We start from the raw sequence: 22,733 nt of genomic DNA, 5'->3' as shown, positions 1-22,733 counted from the left end.
TTTTTATTGGGTCATTTTATTTCATACAATTGAAAAATGAATATCAATGTAAATGTTAAAAAAAAAACATAACACTTCATTTTTCAAATCCCAAACACACACAATATCAAGATTCACACAAACTCAGTCCAGTTATTTCCTTGTTCGTCAGCTGCTTGCCTAATAAATAAAAATGGAATTGAGAAAATGGTGACAGGTTTAAGACTTAGTCAACAATTGCATCTGGAAAACATGAAAGAAGGCGTCATAGAAAGGACTTAAAATAGAGTCAATGCTCTCAATGTCGTTTCTATATTTTTAAGAAAAAATGTACAATGTCATAATGTGAGAGTGACTGTCCTATGAGCCTTCAAATGTATTTATTTCTTAGATTAAGTTGCTGTATCAGTTAAGTTTGCATACTGTTTAATCCAGTTGTTTTAGGTTGTACTAGATATCTGAAAGCATGACCTACTAACATAATACAGGTGGGATAATACACACAGGATGAAATCAGGTTACAGCCGTAATGAAACAATGGGAGTATCCCAGCAAATATGAACAAAGCACCTTATACAGCTTGGGAATGTAGGTGGAATACATTTACAAATGTTGTGCCATTGCTAGGATAGTCAAGAGGCAAGTGTGTCTAATACGAGGTAGACTGAGTACACAAGCACCTAATTCCTCACGGACGGTAGGCTATTTTTGATTGAAACATGTGCACGGCTTTCATTTGCATCCCTACGCTGTAGTTGCATCGATTACACATTAAAGATAGTTCACAAACTGAAACAGTTTGAAGTAGCAAAAGTACCTTCGTAATGTGCAATATCAGTATCCTATTTGCTAATGATGACCCAGATGGTAAACATAGTTCTGTATCGATGTTTAGGTGGTGGTTCTACTGCACAAAGTAAGCAGTGACTGTACTGAAAGTCTTACGGTAGTCGGATAGTGTCTTCTTTAGATTCAGGAAAAGTAAGGGAGAAGCAAAACTTGCATCAAATAAGCTTGTGCTATACTGTAGATTAGAAGTATCATTCAATTCCTGTTCACTATAACAGGGTGTGCGGAAGAAGAGAAAGAACTGATCAAAAAAGGTTGGATTCTAAAACAGTGCATTTCATCAGATGGTGACACAAAGACACATCCGATTGAGATCGTTTGCGCATCAAATAAAATAACCTAACACTTTTTTTTAACGAAGTGTCTCTAACTGCAGATAACTGAGATTCTGTGCAAATTGTGCAGCTTTCCTCAGCACGCCTGCCTTCCTGGTTGGCCAGGGACCTCTGGAGCCGACCTTCAACACTCTGCATCTGTACTCCCATTCCCGCTGAGTGGGTTGGGCACTGCGGAGAGGCTGGGAGAGAGTGTGGCATGCGTGTCCGTCTCCACAGTCAGACTAGGGTTAAGGTGGCTGATTCCGTTGGCCTGTGGGGGTGCCCATTTCTCAGGCTTCTCCTTCTCAGGCTCCTCCCCACTGTTGGAACGCAACAACAAGGGTGAGTCCTCTTTCAAAAGTCCTTCTTATTTTCATACATGTATTCTGCACCAACAAAAAGATACCCCAACAAAGTATTTAATAGAATAATTTTGTTTGAAAAAAAAAAAACATTTTTAAAAAATTAAAAAATATATATGTTTTATTGTTACACACCGGATAGGTGCAGTGAAATGTGTTGTTTATAAGGGTCTGCCACAGTAGTCCTGCGCCCCTGGAGCAAATTTGGGTTAAGTGCCTTGCTCAAGGGCACATCAACAGGTGTTTCACTTTGTCGGCTAGGGTATTCAAACCAGAGACATTTCGTAGTTGTGCCTATGATATGTGAGCCAATTTAGCTGAAATAATTAACATGATGATAGTCACCATAATGGATGTACATTACCTGACAATGCATCCATTGGTTACCGGCGCCTCGGAGTAGGCCTCTTTCTCAGACAAAGAAGTACGGGACCTCCTGTCCTGCCAGGACCCTGCTTGGGGCTCTTGGGCAGAGTCTGACCTGCGCCTGGCTGCTACGGCTGGGCCAGGGCCCCTTCCGCTGGGGGAGGCTGGCTCTCTGGGGCTCTGCCCAGGCCCTGGTCCTGTAGGCCCCTCTGGCTCTTTGCCTGAGCTGTCGGAGCTGTGGGAGCTCTGGCTGTGCCTCCCGTTCAGGCTGTCAGAGGACGAAACCTTGCTTATTTGTCCGTCCCTGCTCTCATCTGAGGGAGCGAGACAAAGGGGTTAGTAGGGACATGATGTAAGAGAACAGCATGTTCACTCTCTCTGTGGGTTATTATCTGCACTAGATTACTATATGATCTAGGAGCATAAACAATAACATATTTTGACTGGCATTTTACAAAGTAAACAGTGATGCAGATTTTTTACCAACCACACTGTAGGCCTGACATCTAAACTGGTTCATGATACTTGGTTGTCCCTGGACAATAATCAAAAGACAAAGATAACACACTGTTGATTGGCTAAGAACTGGTTACAAAGACTACACTGTATAATTATTATTGAATTCACAACACGTGAATGTGGCTCACCCCTAATGAATAGTGACATCATGCATGCCCTGGTCTATAGTTTAACGATTAGAGTACTGTATCCAAATGATCACGACAGAGTGTATTGAGCCCTCTGGTGGGGATATGTAGAATAGTCACGGCTATTTCAGCACACCACTCAAATAGTCTATTCATAGCTATTTTAGGAGAATTAAAGAAATTTAAACAAACAGACGAATGGTGGTGCTACCTCCATCTCTGGAGTCACAGGCTTGTTTACGTCTCCTCCTAAGGATGACCTCCAGCTCACTGCTGACAGGGCTCTTCCCTGGGGGGGGCGGGACCGACTCCTGAGACCCCCGACTGGGACTCTTCTTCACCGTCTCCTGGGGGGGGGGGGAGCCAGAAACACATACAACGTGTTTTACTGTTAGTAACAGATATATAGATTGTTGTCACTTATTAAAAGCATATATGAGCTTTTATAATGTCTTATAATAAGGCTAATAAAATAAAAAATAAATAACATACCAGAATGCCTTTCAGTTCTTCCATGGCACTCTCCTGTGGCAACTTTTCTTCCATTACTGGAGGTTGCTAGGGGTTGAGAGAATGCTATTAATACATCAACTAAGTTAATAAACAGGACAGAACACACATGTTACTTATGTGCTGACGCACACCTCGGGCCTGGCAGCTGGTGTTAGCTTTTATCACATAGCTGGTCTATATTTGAAAGCTGGAGGCCATTTTTTTATTGATTTTCTCCTCATAGCCCCTTGGAGCCTGCAAGTTGTCATGGTGATTGTGTCAATCAATAGAATATACCGGTAAATGAAATGAAAGCGGCAGCCATGTTGTGTCTGTCAGTCTACACTGTGAGGTAATCCACGGACAATGTTACCCAAAGAGAAAGAGCCCCATGCCAAAAGCCAAACATGAAGACTGGTTTTAGTGAGAGATTAATAACAGGACTGCTATAATCCATCTCACTCTAGTACCATATGATGTGGATTATCCCTGTGATGTTGGGGGTTAGCATGCTGTTTTGTTGTGATTTTAGGATCCCGGGAGACTTCCCTTTCACAAAATTGATGTAAATGTCAATATACTCACTTTTACGGCAACTCTCTTTGGGGAGACAGTCAGTTGATTAAAAAACATGACATGGTTGGAGAAATAAGGGAGTATTCAGTTTGAGAACATCAAGTAGAGTCTATATTTCCACAGTTTGAGAACATCAAGTAGAGTCTATCTTTCCACACTCCAAGACAATTATTTAAACAAAACATGAACTGTTGACCTCTTCACCTTAGTATCTCCTCCCTTGACAGGCCTCAGAACCACTCCATGTTTAATCCTCTCCATCATCTCGTTGACTGCCTTCACTTTGACATCATCTGTACCTCCTTCTGCACCTCCTTCTACAAGACAAGGGGAGATGGATAATATTGTAAAGATGTGTGATTTTAAAATAAGAAATTCCTCAATTATGAATGATTATTTGAACCATATTCTCTATGTTCTATATTATTCTGATTTCAAACCTACCAGGAGTTTGTTCCAACTTCGGGGATCCCCCCTTTGAACCCTTGGATGATTTCCTCATGATGGCAATCAGTGAGCTATTGAATGAAAAGAGTCAATTAAACTCAGTATGATTAGACAGATTGGTGGTTGGAGCATTCATCCCTCCATGCAAGCCTGTACACAACATAATAATAGCCTATTGTCTTACCTGAGGGGGTTGCATCGGGATGGGGGAGGGGGTGGAGGAGGGGGAGGGGGTGGTGGTGGGGGTGGAGGGGGCTGGGGAACAGGGGCGGGGGGTGGGGCGATCCCTGGTTCAGGGCCTGGTGAGGGCTCAGTGCTCTTCTGGACCTGCAGCAGCTCTTGCACTAAAGATGTAAAAGACAGATGTGTTAGATGAAGCCTGGGTCACCAGTCTTTTAACATGAGAAGATGGACAACCAGTTATTCTACTGGTACTGCTGGAGACGTATTCGTTCACAAAGCTGTAGGAATAAAATCTGTGGGTAACCCACAGTGTGATGTGATTGACAGCCCGTAGGTGTCTTCCTCACCTCTTTTCTCTAGGTCACGGTTCTTCTTCTCTACTTCCTGCAGACATCCCTCTGTCTCTCTCTTCTCCTCCTCCATCAGTTCCAGCTGGCTCTGCAGCTCTGCTATCTGCTGTTTCAGAGAGTACTCCTGTAGCTCAGCCTCCAGAGCCTTCACCTACATGGATATGAATGGAGATCCAGATTGACTATATTTCAGTTGGACTGCGCAGAATCACTGATTTACAAAATCACCTTGCACTACTCATTATGTGTTCAAGATGAGCAATTCTGCTCTTTGCCTTGCTAAAACTACACTGAAGAAAACTATAAACGCAACAGCAGCAGAAAGGCTGGTAAAACAGAAACAATCAAGGTTTATGGTGCTTCAACACGACTGAAAATATAATACACTGAACAAAAATATAAACACAACATGTAAAGTGTTGGTCCCATGTTTCATGAGCTGAAATAATCCCAGACATTTTCCATATACAAAAAAATCTTGTCTCTCAAATATTGTGCACAAATGTGTTTACATCCCTGTTAGTGAGCATTTCTCCTTTGCCAAGATAATCCATCCACCTGACAGGTGTGGCATATCAAGAAGCTGACTTAACAGCATGATCATTACACAGGTGCACCTTGTGCTGGGGACAATAAAAGGCCACTTTAAAATGTCCAATTTTGTCACACAACACAATGCCACTGAGAGAGCATGCAATTGGCATGCTGACTGCAGGAATGCCGACCAGAGCTGTTGCCAGAGAATTTAACGTTAATTTCTACACTATAAGCCCAGGACTTCCATATCTGTCTTCTTCACCTGCGGAATGGTCTGAGGGGGAGTGCCGAGGACTGTTTCTGTTTGTAATAAAGATCAGCTTGTCTACATGGTGCTGAGAAAGATCAGTTACAGAAGCTAGATCTGTCAGACATATGTCTGTAATGTAGCCTGCTGTCTGTCGGTCGGTCGGTCGGTCTGTAGGAAAATATAATATACTGTCAGAGAGGGGAAGATGGTAGTTTATGATTGCTGCCAGATTAATTAGGGAGGAATCCTGTGGGCTGGACAGCTTCAAACAGACACCCATCATAGCCCCATGTCATATGTTGTGGGTACTGGGGGTGGAGATCTGAGAGGTGATGACTTTGCAGGTTTGGCCACAGCTGCAGTACAGCAACTGCTGCATGGGAAACCAGTGTGGGTAGTCAGACCATAGAGATATATACTGTATCTATCTAGGAGTCAGACTGGGACTGTGAGGCTTACCTTCTGGTGATGCTACCTATAACTGTAGTAGTCCTCTGAGGGAGGGAGGGAGGGAGGGAGGGAGGGAGGGAGGGAAAGGAAGGAAGGAAGGAAGGAAGGAAGGAAGGAAGGAAGGAAGGAAGGAAGGAAGGAAGGAAGGAAGGAAGGAAGGAAGGAAGGAGGGAGGGAGGGAGGGAGGGAGGGAGGGAGGGAGGGAGGGAGGGAGGGAGGGAGGTAGTCAGTCAGTCAGTCAGACAGACAGACAGACAGACAGACAGACAGACAGACAGACAGACCGTCCATGACCTAGACCTACCTTCTGGTGATGCTGCAGTCTCTCCTGCTCCAGAGTCTTGGTAACATTAGATATATACTGTATCTATCTCTATGAGTGAGTCAGGGACTCATAGTGGGGGTAGGATAGTCATACTGCGACAGTGGGACCTAGACCTACCTTCTGGTGATGCTGCAGTCTCTCCTGCTCCAGAGTCTTGGTAACATTAGATATATACTGTATCTATCTCTATGAGTGAGTCAGGGACTCATAATGGGGGTAGGATAGTCATACTGCGACAGTGGGACCTAGACCTACCTTCTGGTGATGCTGCAGTCTCTCCTGCTCCAGAGTCTTGGTAACATTAGCCACGTCCTCTAGAGCCTTGATCAGCTGCAGGCTGGGGTCAGCGTTCTGCAGCAGGATCATACTCTGTCTGTTAGCCTCTTTCTGCTTCACCAACATCTGGAGGAGGAGAGAGAAGGAGGGGAGGAGGGAGGGGAGGGGAGAGGAGGGGAGGGATGGAGGAAGGGAGGAGGGGAGGGAGTGAGGAAGTGAGGAAGGGAGGAGGGGAGGAAGTGAGGAGGGGAGGGAGTGAGGGAGGGAGGAGGGAGGAAGGGAGGAGGGGAGGGAGTGAGGAAGGGAGGGAGGGGGGAGGAGGGGGAGGGAGGAAGGGAGGAGGGGGGAGAGTAAGGACGGGAGGAGGGGAGGGAGTGAGGAAGGGAGGGAGGGGGAGGAGGGGGGAGGGGGGAGGGGAGGAGGGGAGGAGGGGAGAGAGTGAGGAAGGGAGGATGGGAGGGAGTGAGGAAGGGAGGAGGGGAGGGAGTGAGGGAATGAGCACGTGTTTTAAAAGACAACAGACCCAGGTTCTCTGGATATGGAAGCATTAGACTGTAGCATGAAGCAGGATATGGAAGAGTTAGACTGTAGCATGAAGCAGGATATGGAAGAGTTAGACTGTAGCATGAAGCATGATATAGAAGCATTAACCCCCCTCTCCAGCCTCAGGCCAAGCAGCGTAACAGTACACACCACTACTTTGGCTGTGGTTCCCCCAAGCAAATGTGTGCCCTTCAAAGCATTGCTGAGTCTGTGCTGCTGCTGTCAGTCCCTAGACTAGGACTAATACTGTTGATGCTGCTGTCAGTCCCTAGACTAGGACTAATACTGTTGATGCTGCTGTCAGTCCCCAGACTAGGACTAATACTGTTGCTGCTGCTGTCAGTCCCCAGACTAGGACTAGTACTGTTGCTGCTGTCAGTCCCCAGACTAGGACTAATACTGTTGCTGCTGTCAGTCCCCAGACTAGGACTAATACTGTTGCTGCTCCTCAGTCCCCAGACTAGGACTAATACTGTTGCTGCTCCTCAGTCCCCAGACTAGGACTAATACTGTTGCTGCTCCTCAGTCCCCAGACTAGGACTAATACTGTTGCTGCTCCTCAGTCCCCAGACTAGGACTAATACTGTTGCTGCTCCTCAGTCCCCAGACTAGGACTAATACTGTTGCTGCTGTCAGTCCCCAGACTAGGACTAGTACTGTTGCTGCTCCTCAGTCCCCAGACTAGGACTAATACTGTTGCTGCTCCTCAGTCCCCAGACTAGGACTAATACTGTTGCTGCTGTCAGTCCCCAGACTAGGACTAGTACTGTTGCTGCTCCTCAGTCCCCAGACTAGGACTAGTACTGATGCTGCTGTCAGTCCCCAGACTAGGACTAGTACTGATGCTGCTGTCAGTCCCCAGACTAGGACTAATACTGTTGCTGCTGCTGTCAGTCCCCAGACTAGGACTAATACTGTTGCTGCTCCTCAGTCCCCAGACTAGGACTAATACTGTTGCTGCTCCTCAGTCCCCAGACTAGGACTAATACTGTTGCTGCTTTCAGTCCCCAGACTAGGACTAAAAAGACAACAAACATTTGGAGATGTTAGCTATCACACGTAGCTAAAGACAACAAACATTTGGAGATGTTAGCTTTCACACGTAGCTAAAGACAACAAACATTTGGAGATGTTAGCTATCACACGTAGCTAAAGACAACAAACATTTGGAGATGTTAGCTATCACACGTAGCTAAAGACAACAAACCTTTGGAAATGTTAGCTATCACACGTGGTCATAGGCAACAAACATTCGGAGATGTTAGCTTTCACACGTAGCTAAAGAAAACAAACATTTGGAGATGTTAGCTATCACACGTAGCTAAAGACAACAAACATTTGGAGATGTTAGCTTTCACACGTAGCTAAAGACAACAAACATTTGGAGATGTTAGCTATCACACGTAGCTAAAGACAACAAACATTTGGAGATGTTAGCTTTCACACGTAGCTAAAGACAACAAACATTTGGAGATGTTAGCTATCACACGTAGCTAAAGACAACAAACATTTGGAGATGTTAGCTATCACACGTAGCTAAAGACAACAAACATTTGGAGGTGTTAGCTATCACACGTAGCTAAAGACAACAAACATTTGGAGATGTTAGCTATCACACGTAGCTAAAGACAACAAACATTTGGAGATGTTAGCTATCACACGTAGCTAAAGACAACAAACATTTGGAGATGTTTGATCACACGTGGTCATAGACAACAAACATTTGTACAAGTAATTTATTAACATGGTGATTTAAGATAATGGCACAGTAGAGTGTCATTATCCCAGTCTTCCCTTCCCTTCCCTTCCCTTCCCTTCCCTTCCCTTCCCCTGTCTGTCTGTCTGTCTGTCTGTCTGTCTGTCTGTCTGTCTGTCTGTCTGTCTGTCTGTCTGTCTGCCTGCCTGCCTGTCTGCCTGCCTGCCTGCCTGCCTGCCTGCCTGCCTGCCTGCCTGCCTGTCTGTCTGTCTGTCTGTCTGTCTACCTCGTGGGCATACGTCTCAGCCTTCACCCTCAGGCTCTGCTCCAAATCCAGCTGCTCCTTCATCTCCTCATACTCTGTAGTAGCCATCACAGACACTGAAGAGAGAGAGAGATGAGAGAGAGATGAGAGATGAGAGAGACAGAGAACTAGGGATTAAAGCATAACCACAGTAAAACAATAAAATATAGCCACTCAGGGAGGATGGTCTAATTGAAAGCCTGAAGCTGTTTCCAGATCACTGTAATATAGTAACAGCAGAGGAGAAAGAAGAGGGCCATCTGCTGTGTAGCCCCCTCTCTACCAGGATGAAGTCTCTGAGGGGGAGACCGTGGAGCAGTAGCATGCCCTCGACAGTTGATTAAGGATGGTGAGCAGTGTGTGTGTGTGTGTGTGTGTGTGTGTGTGTGTGTGTGTGTGTGTGTGTGTGTGTGTGTGTGTGTGTGTGTGTGTGTGTGTGTGTGTGTTGGGAGGGCCTGGTCTTTACAGGAAGACAGCCAGCTGCCAGCTACACAGCCACCCCCACATATATTACCTTATAGACAGCTGACAGGAGTTTAGTACAGCTCTTGTGGCAGTGCCTCATAGACGCATATAAATCAATGCACACATTGTATCTCTCTATATACAGTATAACTGGTATTAAATGTAACTGTTCCGAAGCCTACTACACCACATTCCCTGGTCTATACATTCTGCACTACATATGATGAACAGTAGCCAACCAGAAACATATGAACACAGTGGGTCGTGTATAGACTGGCATGTACTGATATGAACACAGTGGGTCGTGGATAGACTGTCATGTACTGATATGAACACAGTGGGTCGTGGGTAGACTGGCATGTACTGATGTGAACACAGTGGGTCGTGTGTAGACTGTCATGTACTGATGTGAACACAGTGGGTCGTGGGTAGACTGTCATGTACTGATATGAACACAGTGGGTCATGGGTAGACTGTCATGTGCTGATATGAACACAGTGGGTCGTGGATAGACTGTCATGTACTGGTATGAACACAGTGGGTCGTGTATAGACTGTCATGTACTGATATGAACACAGTGGGTCGTGGATAGACTGTCATGTACTGATATGAACACAATGGGTCGTGTATAGACTGTCATGTACTGATATGAACACAGTGGGTCGTGGATAGACTGTCATGTACTGATATGAACACAGTGGGTCGTGGATAGACTGTCATGTACGGATATGAACACAGTGGGTCGTGGGTAGACTGTCATGTACTGATATGAACACAGTGGGTAGTGTATAGACTGTCATGTACTGATGTGAACACAGTGGGTCGTGTATAGACTGTCATGTACTGATAAGAACACAGTGGGTCGTGGATAGACTGTCATGTACCGATATGAACACAGTGGGTCGTGGATAGACTGTCATGTACTGGTATGAACACAGTGGGTCGTGTATAGACTGTCATGTACTGATATGAACACAGTGGGTCGTGGATAGACTGTCATGTACTGATATGAACACAATGGGTCGTGTATAGACTGTCATGTACTGATATGAACACAGTGGGTCGTGGATAGACTGTCATGTACTGGTATGAACACAGTGGGTCGTGTATAGACTGTCATGTACTGATATGAACACAGTGGGTCGTGGATAGACTGTCATGTACTGATATGAACACAATGGGTTGTGTATAGACTGTCATATACTGATATGAACACAGTGGGTCGTGGATAGACTGTCATGTAACTCACCTCTATTGAACCTCTTGATGGTCTTGCTTTGCTGCTCCATGGTTTTGTGAAGCTCCTTCATTTCAGCCTGCTCCTTCTCAGTCTACAAAAACATTCAGAGTGAAGCAGAAAGGCTGGTCAAACAGAAACAATCCAGGTTTATGGTGCTTCAACACGACTGAGAATATAATACACTGAACAAAAATATAAACACAACATGTAAAGTGTTGGTCCCATGTTTCATGAGCTGAAATAAAATATCCCAGAAATGTTCCATACTGCACAAAAAGCTTATTTCTCTCAAATGTTGTACACACATTTGTTTACATCCCTGTTAGTGAGCATTTTTCTCCTTTGCGAAGATAATCAATCCACCTGACTTCAAGAAATGGATTAAACAGCATGATCATTACACAGGTGCACCTTGTGCTCTGGACAATAAAAGGCTACTCTAAAATGTGCTGTTTTGTCACACAACAATGCCACAGATGTCTCAAGATCTGAGGGAGCGTGCAATTGGCATGCTGACTAAAAGAATGTCCACCAGAGCTGTTGACAGATAATTCAATGTTAATTTCTCTACCATAAGCCGCCTACAATGTCGTTTTAGAGAATTTGGCAGTACGTCCAACCGGCCTCACAACCGCAGACCACGTGTAACCAAATCAGTCCAGGACCTCCACATCCGGCTTCGTCACCTGCGGGATGGTCTGACACGAGCCACCCGGACAGCTGATGAAACTGTGTGTTTGCATTTTACTCACCAAACATGTCACCCATTGAGCATGTTTGGGATGCTCTGGATCGACGTGTACGACAGCGTGTTCCAGTTCCCGCCAATATCCAGCAACTTTGCACAGCCATTGAAGAGGAGTGGGACAACATTCCACATGTCACAATCAACAGCCTGATCAGCTCTACGTGAAGGAGATGTGTCACGCTGCATGAGGCAAATGGTGGTCACACCAGATACTGACTGGTTTTCTGATCCACACACCTACCTTTTATTTTAAGGTGTCTGTGACCAACAGATGCATATCTGTATTCCCAGTCATGTAAAATCCATACATTAAGCCCCAAATAATGTATTTCAATTGACTGATTTCCTTATATGAACTGTAACTCATTTATATTTTTGTTCAGTGTACATATCAAAACTATGAAAAATCTAGACAGATATTCTGCATTCAAACTTACATAGTATAATACAAGTCCTCTCAGCAGCACTCAGAATCCCACCCCAAGCAGACAGAGACACTTTCTGTGCCTGTCTGAGACTGTCCTCCTGTGAGGTATTGATTTCCAGGCCTGGTAGTGGATACTCACCAGGGCTGTTAGCTCTTCAATCTGCCTCTGCTGCTCTTGAAGCTGACAGGCGAGCCACTTCTTCTCCTCCAGCAGAGTGCTCACTGTCTCCTGCAGCTCTGGAGGGGAAGAAAGAGGTTCCTGGGTGACACGACGTGATGACATCTCTTCACTACATCTAATATTCTGACATATAGCTCTGTTACTTTAACATTTTCAACATGGTTTATCTTGCTACTGGAAATACCATTCGAAAAAAACAACAGAAAGACGAAACCTAATATGCTGTACAGGCACAACGTCATTTCACTGCAGTCAGTCCATTACCCCGTCAAGACAAATTGAGACAAAGGGTCTGATATAGTGTTGACCTGCTGTTGGTATTGGCTGTACGGGTCTGGGCTGGTGTCCTGTGTTCCGGTCTGTGTACGGGTCAGGGCTGGTGTCCTGTGTTCCGGTCTGTGTACGGGTCAGGGCTGGTGTCCTGTGTTCCGGTCTGTGTACGGGTCAGGGCTGGTGTCCTGTGTTCCGGTCTGTGTACGGGTCAGGGCTGGTGTCCTGTGTTCCGGTTTGTGTACTGGTCTGGTAGCTACCCGGTACTGTCTGTGTACGGGTCTGGTAGCTACCCGGTACTGTCTGTGTACTGGTCTGGTAGGTACCCGGTACTGTCTGTGTACGGATCTGGGCTGGTGTCCTGTGTTCCGGTCTGTTTATGGGTCTGGTAGCTACCCGGTACTGTCTGTGTATGGTCTGGTAGCTACCCGGTACTGTCTGTGTACTGGTCTGGTAGGTACCCGGTACTGTCTGTGTACGGGTCTGGTAGCTACCCGGTACTGTCTGTGTACGGGTCTGGTAGGTACCCGGTACTGTCTGTGTACGGGTCTGGTAGGTACCCGGTACTGTCTGTGTACGGGTCTGGTAGCTACCCGGTACTGTCTGTGTACGGGTATGATACCTTTACCCTGCTGTTGGTTCTGGCTGTACGGGTCAGGGCTGGTGTCCTGTGTTTCCGTCTCCTCTTCCAGAGGCATGCAGTCTGTGATGCTAGGTAGCATCTCATCCAGACAGGGTCGAGACGACAGGCTCAGATACTTCAGCTTCCTGTTCTCACTGTTCAACTGTGGGACAAACAACACACACTGGATTATATATGATAAAGACAAATTATGTACAGCTGATAACAGAGGCCAATAGCACATAGAAACATACACTGATTTGGCATGTTGACTGTAATATTGTAAGATATGTATGTACTGTAGCCTACACGTCAATGGCTTATGGAAATAAACATTATACCTACAAACATGTAAAAATGCTTGTCTTTTTGAATCACCACCTCTTGGCAGGGCCCAGGGCCCAGGAAGTAGTGGTATACCACTACTTAATTACTAAGTCAAGCAGTGTCAGTCTCTTACCTTGGTGGTAAGGGCCTCAACTACTAAGTCAAGCAGTGTCAGTCTCTTACCTTGGTGGCAAGGGCCTCAACTACTAAGTCAAGCAGTGTCAGTCTCTTACCTTGGTGGTAAGGGCCTCAACTACTAAGTCAAGCAGTGTCAGTGTCTTACCTTGGTGGTAATGGCCTCAACTACTAAGTCAAGCAGTGTCAGTCTCTTACCTTGGTGGCAAGGGCCTCAGCATTTTCTCTGCAGGATTTTTCTATCTCCAGCTGCGTCTGCAGAACGCTCACCTCCTCGATCACCATTTGGGAAACTGGAATACAAAACACATTACATTGCAGTTAGTTTTATTGTTTTATGGTATGATTTGACTCCTATTTAAAAGAATGAATGACTGACTGAATAAATGACTGACTGAATGAGAGGAAACATGTCTATTGTGTTACTCTATTTCGCCTTCTCCCTACTGAGCTATTTAGTTTCCATCTATTTCCCTTCTCCCTATTGAGCTATTTAGTTGCCCTCTATGTCCCTTCTCCCTATTGAGCTATTCAGTTTTCCTCTATTTCCCCTTCTCCCTATAGAGCTATTCAGTTGCCCTCTATTTCCCCTTCTCCCTATTGAGCTATTTAGTTTCCATCTATTTCCCCTTCTCCCTATTGAGCTATTCAGTTTCCCTCTAGTTCCCTTCTCCCTACTGAGCTATTTAGTTTCCCTCTACTTCCCCTTCTCCCTATTCATTTTCCCTCTGTCTACAGACAGAACTGTAACAGGGTCCATGTGACATGCTAATGTAGCCAGATCGTGTTGCATTGGAGACCAGGAAGGCTCAGGCTCTTTTTTCATTGTAAATCATTAGTATTTCCTCTGGCTACTAAATACTCTAAATCAGATTAACTAAGGTCCATGTGGTTCCATTGAAAATGTAAGCTTATCCTGCATTTGTGCCAGTGGTAATTTTAGTTTCAAAACAAAGGCTACAGTGCTTAAAATGCTCTTAGATTTGTTTTGGGGGGGTTGCTGTTGTTGTCAGGAAAAGAGGTGCAATCATTCTCCCATATGCACATACACATTGCATATTGGCACACCCATAACACCCAGATGTCCATAATTTGTTATCTATTGAAATGCTCCTTAGTTTACAGTGTCTATACTACTACAGTACAACTGGCCCCTCAAGGGAGAATCTGGTTTCATCCGCTTCATCGTGACACCAATCCAACTAGGGATACAACAGCCTACCTACTCTCCTACCTAGTCTGCTACCTAGTCTGCTACCTAGTCTGCTAGCTAGTCTGCTAGCTAGTCTGCTACCTAGTCTGCTAGCTAGTCTGCTACCTAGTCTGCTAGCTAGTCTGCTACCTACTCTTCTACCTAGTCTGCTACCTAGTCTGCTACCTAGTCTGCTAACTAGTCTGCTACCTAGTCTGCTACCTACTCTGCTACATAGTCTGCTACCTAGTCTGCTACCTAGTCTGCTACCTAGTCCGCTACCTAGTCCGCTACCTAGTCCGCTACCTAGTCCGCTGCCTAGTCCGCTGCCTAGTCCGCTACCTAGTCCGGTACCTAGTCCGCTACCTAGTCCACTGCCTAGTCCGCTACCTAGTCCGCTACCTAGTCCGCTGCCTACTCCGCTGCCTAGTCCGCTGCCTAGTCCGCTACCTACTCCGCTACCTAGTCCGCTACCTACTCCGCTACCTAGTCCGCTACCTAGTCCCCTACCTAGTCTCCTACCTAGTCCCCTAGCTAGTCCGCTACCTAGTCTGCTAAACTCCCCCTCTGTGTTCTGCTTAAGCAACCACTGTGTTTATTCATGTAGTATATTGTTCCGTTGCAAAAAACACAACATCTTAACGCAATATTCAAAATGTTCATTCATTTTATTTTTTAACCTTTATTTAACTAGGCAAGTCAGTTAAGAACAAATTCTTATTTTCAATGACGGCCTAGTAACAGTGGGTTAACTGCCTTGTTCAGGGGCAGAACGACAGATTTGTACCTTGTCAGCTCAGGGATTTGAACTTGCAACCTTCCGGTTACAAGTCCACCGCTCTAACCATTTGCTCTAATGCCTTCTGAACACACATGCCTCTGCATATTATCCCCAGCTTGATTACACCATATTTGCAAAGCAGTAGGTCGATCCTAACCCTGATGTCTGACACTGAGTCCCTGAGAATTCTGGGAAAGGGGATCGAAGATTCTGCTTGTTATCACGCTTAGGAGCAGTAGGAAAGTTCTGCAGCACACACACATGACGACAGGCTGATCTCTATAGCTGTCCTGCGGTTAAACTACTCCTCTCTGACTCCCTGGATAGTCTCCACGTCCAGTAATTCTGTAATGAGACTAGAGGAAGAGCAGAGCTGGAGGGGCTGTGTGTCTGTATTGTGGTAGAGATTCTAGGTCAATAACTCCTCTATGCTTAATGCTCCATGAACTGAATGTTGACTCCAAAAACCTGCCTTTAACATGGTGTCATATACTCTGTGGAGGAGCGCTGAGCAAGTCATTGTGTCCCAAAGGGCACCCTATTCCCTACTTAGAGCAACTACTTTAGATAGGGCCCTATTCCCTACATAGAGCACTACTTTAGATAGGGCCCTATTCCGTACTTAGAGCAACTACTTTAGATAGGGCCCTATTCCCTACATAGAGCACTACTTTAGATAGGGCCCTATTCCCTACATAGAGCACTACTTTAGATAGGGCCCTATTCCCTACATAGAGCAACTACTTTAGATAGGGCCCTATTCCCTACATAGAGCACTACTTTAGATAGGGCCCTATTCCCTACATAGAGCACTACTTTAGATAGGGCCCTATTCCCTACATAGAGCACTACTTTAGATAGGGCCCTATTCCCTACATAGAGCACTACTTTAGATAGGGCCCTATTCCCTACATGGTGCCCTACTTTAGATAGGGCCCTATTCCCTACATAGAGCACCTACTTTAGATAGGGCCCTATTCCCTACATAGAGCACTACTTTAGATAGGGCCCTATTCCCTACATAGAGCACTACTTTAGATAGGGCCCTATTCCCTACATAGAGCACTACTTTAGATAGGGCCCTATTCCCTACATAGAGCAACTACTTTAGATAGGGCCCTATTCCCTACATAGAGCACTACTTTAGATAGGGCCCTATTCCCTACATAGAGCACTACTTTAGATAGGGCCCTATTCCCTACATAGTGCCCTACTTTTGATCAGGACCCTGGGAATAGAATGCCATTTGGGACACAGACAGTGACTGACTCAAGAGCTTCTCTACAGAGGGAACGGAATCTTATTTTAGACATTGTACTGTAGGGGAAATATGAGCCTGCTTCCTGTTTCCCCTACAGACACCAAGCACTTACCGCTGTCAGGTGGGAGAGGAGGTAAAAGCTAGGCCAATCAGCAGGGACATTTGCAGCGTCATGCTGGCTCGCTGCGTCAGAGAAGTACAGTACCAACGCTGCAGGCCTGAGTCTGCTTGTTTGTCAGCGACGAGGTCTTGTAAGTATTATTGTTGTTTGAACGTAATCAGACAACTTTTAGTCCTAGCAAAGCAAATAGCTATAGCCTGTACTTTCAGGACTATAGAACATAATCTCAATCTTCAGAGATTATATAGCCAATGGTAATTGTATGATAAATTGTAGTTACTAATATCTCTTGTTTTAAGTGCGTGTCAACTTGAAATTATATTTTAAAAGCTTATTTCCCCATATCATATTGACTTGAGTATAATGTACCTATAAAATATACAGTATCACTCTGAGTGAAGGGCCACAATAGAATAGATGCCAGACTGGAACACAGGAGCAGCCCCTCTCTTTCTCTAGTAATGAATCATTCATAATTGAGGATTTGAATAATGCAGTGAAATAACACAAGGTGTTGGCGTGGTGACTTGTGGTTCTCATCGGAGATGAATGAATGCCGACCACAGCAGGGGACAGGGGAGAGGCACAGTCCCCCTGATGATTATAATAAGACCTGGTAATAACACGTTTTAGACACTATTGTTCTCTTGGCCCTGGCTGAAGGCTCCTATGGTGTCTAGGTGTGTACAGTCATAATTCAGAGCAACCTGTCTTTGATGACCTATTGTTTAGGTTAAAGGTCAGCAAAACGAAATAGGTTACCTCTCTGTTTAAAGTCTGTCTGTACCTGTCTGGGAAGCTGAAACTGGTCAGCGGAATTGGTCCCAGCTTGGTTGAGGAGAGAGACAAACATCTAACTTTATTAGGTTATGTAAGAAAAATGATTTAATGCAGCACATCAAAAGGTAAACATTTCTCACATGATTTACCTATCCTACGAGAATCAAGCAGAAGCATTTCAGGAACTTGACTGGTAAAGATCCAGCCAAGCATCTGAACAAAATGCCGATGACGTAGCCTATAATACGTCATTGCCAAAAAAGACAGCTAGCTGAAAGCTGTGAGAAAGTAGCACAACAACCCCTGTCATACTAATGCTACACTTTAAACCCTACAGTATACTGTAGCTGTGAACGTTGAACAATTATTATCTTTCTTACCTCGCATAATGAAATCAGGCGGTCTGTCAGCGCTCCAGAACTCAACCCTGTAACCTTGTTCCTTACCAAATCAATTGTTAATGGAGCTACTGTGGTATTTTATTACATGTTGCTAGGAAGAACTGGGCAGGGTCGCCAAAACACAAATCCATGACTATGGTTGGCCGAAGGTCTGAGTAGTCATGGAAACTGAGATACCTTCTTACACACACCCATTCAGGAGCCGGTTTGGAGAGGCGGTCATCACCAGAGGGGTGTGTAGAGAGGTGTGAGGAAGGGTAATGTGTGTAACAGTCCCCCCCCCCTCCCCACTCCATCTCTTACACCGCTGCTACTCTCTGTTGTTATCATCTATGCATAGTCACTTTAATAACTCTACCTACATGTACATATTACTTCAACTAACCGGTGCCCGCGCACATTGACTCTGTACCGGTAGCCCCCTGTATATAGTCTCGCTATTGTTATATTACTGCTGCTCTTTAATTACTTGTTACTTTTATTTCTTATCTGTATTTTTTTAAACTGCGTTGTTGGTTAGGGGCTCGTAAGTAAACATTTCACTGTAAGGTTGTTGTATCCAGTGCATGTCACTAATAAAATGTTATTTGATCAAATGTGTGTGTGTGTGTGTGTTAGTGTCTGGAACTCACCTCTCTTGATGTGTTTCAGCTGGCTCTCTGCTTCGTCTCTCTCTTCAGTCAGTTTCATGCACTGAGGAAACAGGAAGGAATGGGTTCACATTCTACAATACAATCATATGCAGGTCACAAATAAACCTGCAAGCACAATCCATTTAAGTGTAGTGAATTGATGACAGTAATCCATGGTCCTTCGTTGTTGTAGGGTATGAAAGGATAGGACACTGGACTCACTACACTAAGACAGTTTCCGTCGGTCAACACACTGTTCCAACACAGATGTTACTCATTTAGAAGACACTGTCATACAGAGCAACCTAGACAGTATTGAGTGCATACATTCTCATAATGGTCCCCCATGGGAATTGAACTCACAACCCTGGCGTTGCAAGAGCTGTGCTCTACCAACTAAGACACACGGGACTCCTATGATCTGCTATAGGACTATCTCCTCATAGTTTCAGTCTCTATGATCTGCTATGGGACTATCTCCTCATAGTTTCAGTCTCCTATGATCTGCTGTGGGACTATCTCCCTATAGTTTCAGTCTCCTATGATCTGCTGTTGGACTATCTCCCTATAGCTTAAGTCTCATATGATCTGCTGTGGGACTATCTCCCTATAGTTTCAGTCTCCTATGATCTGCTGTGGGACTATCTCCCTATAGTTTCAGTCTCTATGATCTGCAATAGGACTATCTCCTCATAGTTTCAGTCTCCTATGATCTGCTATATGACTATCTCCCTATAGTTTCAGTCTCCTATGATCTGCTGTGGGACTATCTCCCTATAGTTTCAGTCTCCTATGATCTGCTGTGGGACTATCTCCCTATAGCTTAAGTCTCCTATGATCTACTGTGGGACTATCTCCTCATAGTTTCAGTCTCCTATGATCTGCTGTGGGACTATCTCCCTATAGTTTCAGTCTCCTATGATCTGCTATATGACTATCTCCCTATAGTTTCAGTCTCCTATGATCTGCTGTAGGACTATCTCCCTATAGTTTCAGTCTCCAGACAGCATCGTGAAGAAGGCGCAGCAGCGCCTCTTCAACCTCAGGAGGCTGAAGAAATTCGGCTTGTCACCAAAAGCACTCACAAACTTCTACAGATGCACAATCGAGAGCATCCTGGCGGGCTGTATCACCGCCTGGTATGGCAACTGCACCGCCCTCAACCGTAAGGCTCTCCAGAGGGTAGTGAGGTCTGCACAACGCATCACCGGGGGCAAACTACCTGCCCTCCAGGACACCTACACCACCCGATGTCACAGGAAGGCCATAAAGATCATCAAGGACATCAACCACCCGAGCCACTGCCTGTTCACCCCGCTATCATCCAGAAGGCGAGGTCAGTACAGGTGCATCAAAGCTGGGACCGAGAGACTGAAAAACAGCTTCTATCTCAAGGCCATCAGACTGTTAAACAGCCACCACTAACACTGAGTGGCTGCTGCCAACACACTGACACTGACTCAACTCCAGCCACTTTAATAATGGGAATTGATGGGAAATGATGTAAATATATCACTAGCCACTTTAAACAATGCTACCTTATATAAATGTTACTTACCCTACATTATTCATCTCATACGCATACGTATATACTGTACTCTATATCATCGACGGTATCCTTATGTAATACATGTATCACTAGCCACTTTATACTATACTATGCCACTTTGTACTCTATATCATCGACGGTATCCTTATGTAATACATGTATCACTAGCCACTTTATACTATACTATGCCACTTTGTTTACATACTCATCTCATTTGTACATACTGTACCCGATACCATCTACTGTATCTTGCCTATGCTGCTCTGTACCATCACTCATTCATATATCCTTATGTACATATTCTTTATCCCCTTACACTGTGTACAAGACAGTAGTTTGGAATTGTTAGTTAGATTACTTGTTATTACTGCATTGTCGGAACTAGAAGCACAAGCATTTCGCTACACTCGCATTAACATCTGCTAACCATGTGTATGTGACAAAATAAAATTTGATTTGATTTCCTATGATCTGCTGTGGGACTATCTCCCTATAGTTTCAGTCTCCTATGATCTGCTGTTGGGAATATCTCCCCATAGTTTCAGTCTCCTATGATCTGCTGTGGGACTATCTCCCTATAGTTTCAGTCTCCTATGATCTGCTGTTGGGAATATCTCCCCATAGTTTCAGTCTCCTATGATCTGCTGTAGGACTATCTCCCTATAGTTTCAGGTCTCCTATGATCTGCTGTGGGACTATCTCCCTATAGTTTCAGTCTCCTATGATCTGCTGTGGGACTATCTCCCTATAGTTTCAGTCTCCTATGATCTGCTGTTGGGAATATCTCCCCATAGTTTCAGTCTCCTATGATCTGCTGTAGGACTATCTCCCTATAGTTTCAGGTCTCCTATGATCTGCTGTGGGACTATCTCCCTATAGTTTCAGGTCTCCTATGATCTGCTGTGGGACTATCTCCCTATAGTTTCAGGTCTCCTATGATCTGCTGTGGGACTATCTCCCCATAGTTTCAGTTTGTTGGACAGACAAGGAAGCTGCTTCTACATGGTTTATTATATTGGTAATAGCGTACATGGAAAACAATGGTCCATCTACAATTCAGAGTACATTCAATAGGTATTATGTGGCCTATATTGGGTCATTATCCGTTAGGGCAGGATAGGCTTATATTTTCTTACCAATTATTCTATAACGGCTACAGGAAGCTCTTCCCTGACATCCGTGCAATGCCAGGGACGTTCTGATCTGAAATTGCCTTGACTAGCCTATTGTTAAAGCACATGTCCCACTTTCACCCACTTTCTACCTGCTCTCTGCCAAAGAGAAAAAAAAACAACAGTCCCACTGTTTTAAACAGTGTCCTCTTGCTTGAAATAACATTTTCTTTATAGATATTTAAAAATATGCTAAGGTTTATGAAATCGGCCTACTTGGTGGGACCCTTTAGTCAAGGCCTGATTTTATTAATTTATAGTGCATAGATTATTGAATTTCTAGAAACAACGTAGCGCTGAAATAAATACAAAAAAAAGTGACAAAATGACATATACAATCTAAGATGACGTACCAGATAACCAAACCTCTAATCGGGTTTGTTCAACTGAGATCCAATCATTATTTTAGCTGCCAAAATCTCACCGACCCTGGGCTTTCCTATCAATGGCAAGAATAGCGAGATTTTGGGAGGGGTCGGCCCTTTGATTTCACACAGCATAGCCTACCTACACCAAAACCGGCCGGCACAAATATATGCAGGGAAAAATAAAAACGTCTCACCTTGACCTCGTTATGTCTACCATGTTACTTCTGTAATCGTTGAAAAAGGTCTCAAATATGTAACGGAAGAGCATCTATTACCTGCATTTTTTGGGTATCTCGCGCCTCCGCCCCACATCCTTCCATCTGCACCAGCCCCGATGATGAAGACGGTAGCATTATGAACCCGGTCGATAACTAAACTAATATCTTGGACTTTATAATATCGTATTATAGAAATAAAATAAATAACTAGGCTACTTCGAGCAACTGGCAAGTCCGCTGAGATGTCTTAGAAAAAGCATTTCATGTCTATATGGAATGGATAAGACCGCTACTTCTATTCAGGCACAGTGAATCCTTTCGCTGACAGCATCGCCAGCCCCGGTCCCTGGTCCCCCCCTCCCTTCGCCCCACTACTCAGGGTTTATTGCGCATGCATCCTCATCTCGTATTCGTCTACATTTGCTGATGAGCATGAAAGCTCCACCCTTTCAGTTTGATTGTGCATTGTAATTAGGCTAAAATTTTTAATTCAAAGTCTTCACTGCTAAATGTAAAAACATTTATTATAATAACAATAAATAATAATAATAATTGCCCATCTCTCTGCAGACTGACACTCATTTCACATCTTTGCTTAGAATGCTCAACAACACAGATTTGGTCAATAGCCCTGTTGTATGGAATTAGGATCTGAGTTTAACCATAGGCAGCTGGTGGGATTCAGCAAATCAGAAATATATATAGTACGCTTGTGGAAAAAAGTTATATGGTGAATGAATAAGGATTTGTTTTAATTAAGAAAATCATTAGATACAGTGTTCTGAATCCCCCACACACACAAAAAAAACATACAAATATATTCCATTATCAAGTACAGCAGATTGAATACCCTCATAAGACAATTCCATTAGTGCTACTAGTAACACACAAAGT

General features: G+C 44.5%; 1 protein-coding gene across 3 annotated transcripts; it reads right to left on the bottom strand.

The window, feature by feature from the left end:
* Positions 1 to 22,209, bottom strand: LOC139390745 (shootin-1-like). 3 transcript variants are annotated; one of them, XR_011629535.1, is made up of 18 exons: positions 21,897 to 22,209; positions 18,533 to 18,593; positions 13,563 to 13,657; positions 12,903 to 13,065; positions 11,969 to 12,066; positions 10,664 to 10,745; positions 8,932 to 9,026; positions 6,386 to 6,532; positions 4,566 to 4,719; positions 4,220 to 4,379; positions 4,033 to 4,106; positions 3,793 to 3,905; positions 3,598 to 3,612; positions 3,013 to 3,078; positions 2,732 to 2,867; positions 1,872 to 2,187; positions 770 to 1,465; positions 1 to 159 (listed from the first exon to the last, which is right to left on the bottom strand). XR_011629535.1 is itself a non-coding variant. In XM_071138087.1 (17 exons), exons 1-17 carry the CDS (start codon positions 21,972 to 21,974, stop codon positions 1,288 to 1,290), a joined length of 2,028 nt encoding a protein of 675 aa, XP_070994188.1. In that variant the 5' UTR covers positions 21,975 to 22,209; the 3' UTR covers positions 1 to 1,287. The 3 variants fall into 3 exon arrangements, 2 of the variants coding, with proteins under 2 accessions (XP_070994188.1, XP_070994187.1); XM_071138087.1 differs by having other exon boundaries at positions 1 to 1,465; positions 2,732 to 2,864; XM_071138086.1 differs by lacking the exon at positions 1 to 159 and having other exon boundaries at positions 274 to 1,465.
* Positions 22,210 to 22,733: the final 524 nt, after the last annotated feature.

Source organism: Oncorhynchus clarkii, chromosome 31, assembly GCF_045791955.1.
Source record: "Oncorhynchus clarkii lewisi isolate Uvic-CL-2024 chromosome 31, UVic_Ocla_1.0, whole genome shotgun sequence".
NCBI lineage: Eukaryota > Metazoa > Chordata > Actinopteri > Salmoniformes > Salmonidae > Oncorhynchus > Oncorhynchus clarkii.
Note: the sequence above shows the minus strand (reverse complement) of the source record. Positions and strands in the feature narration are given on the sequence as shown.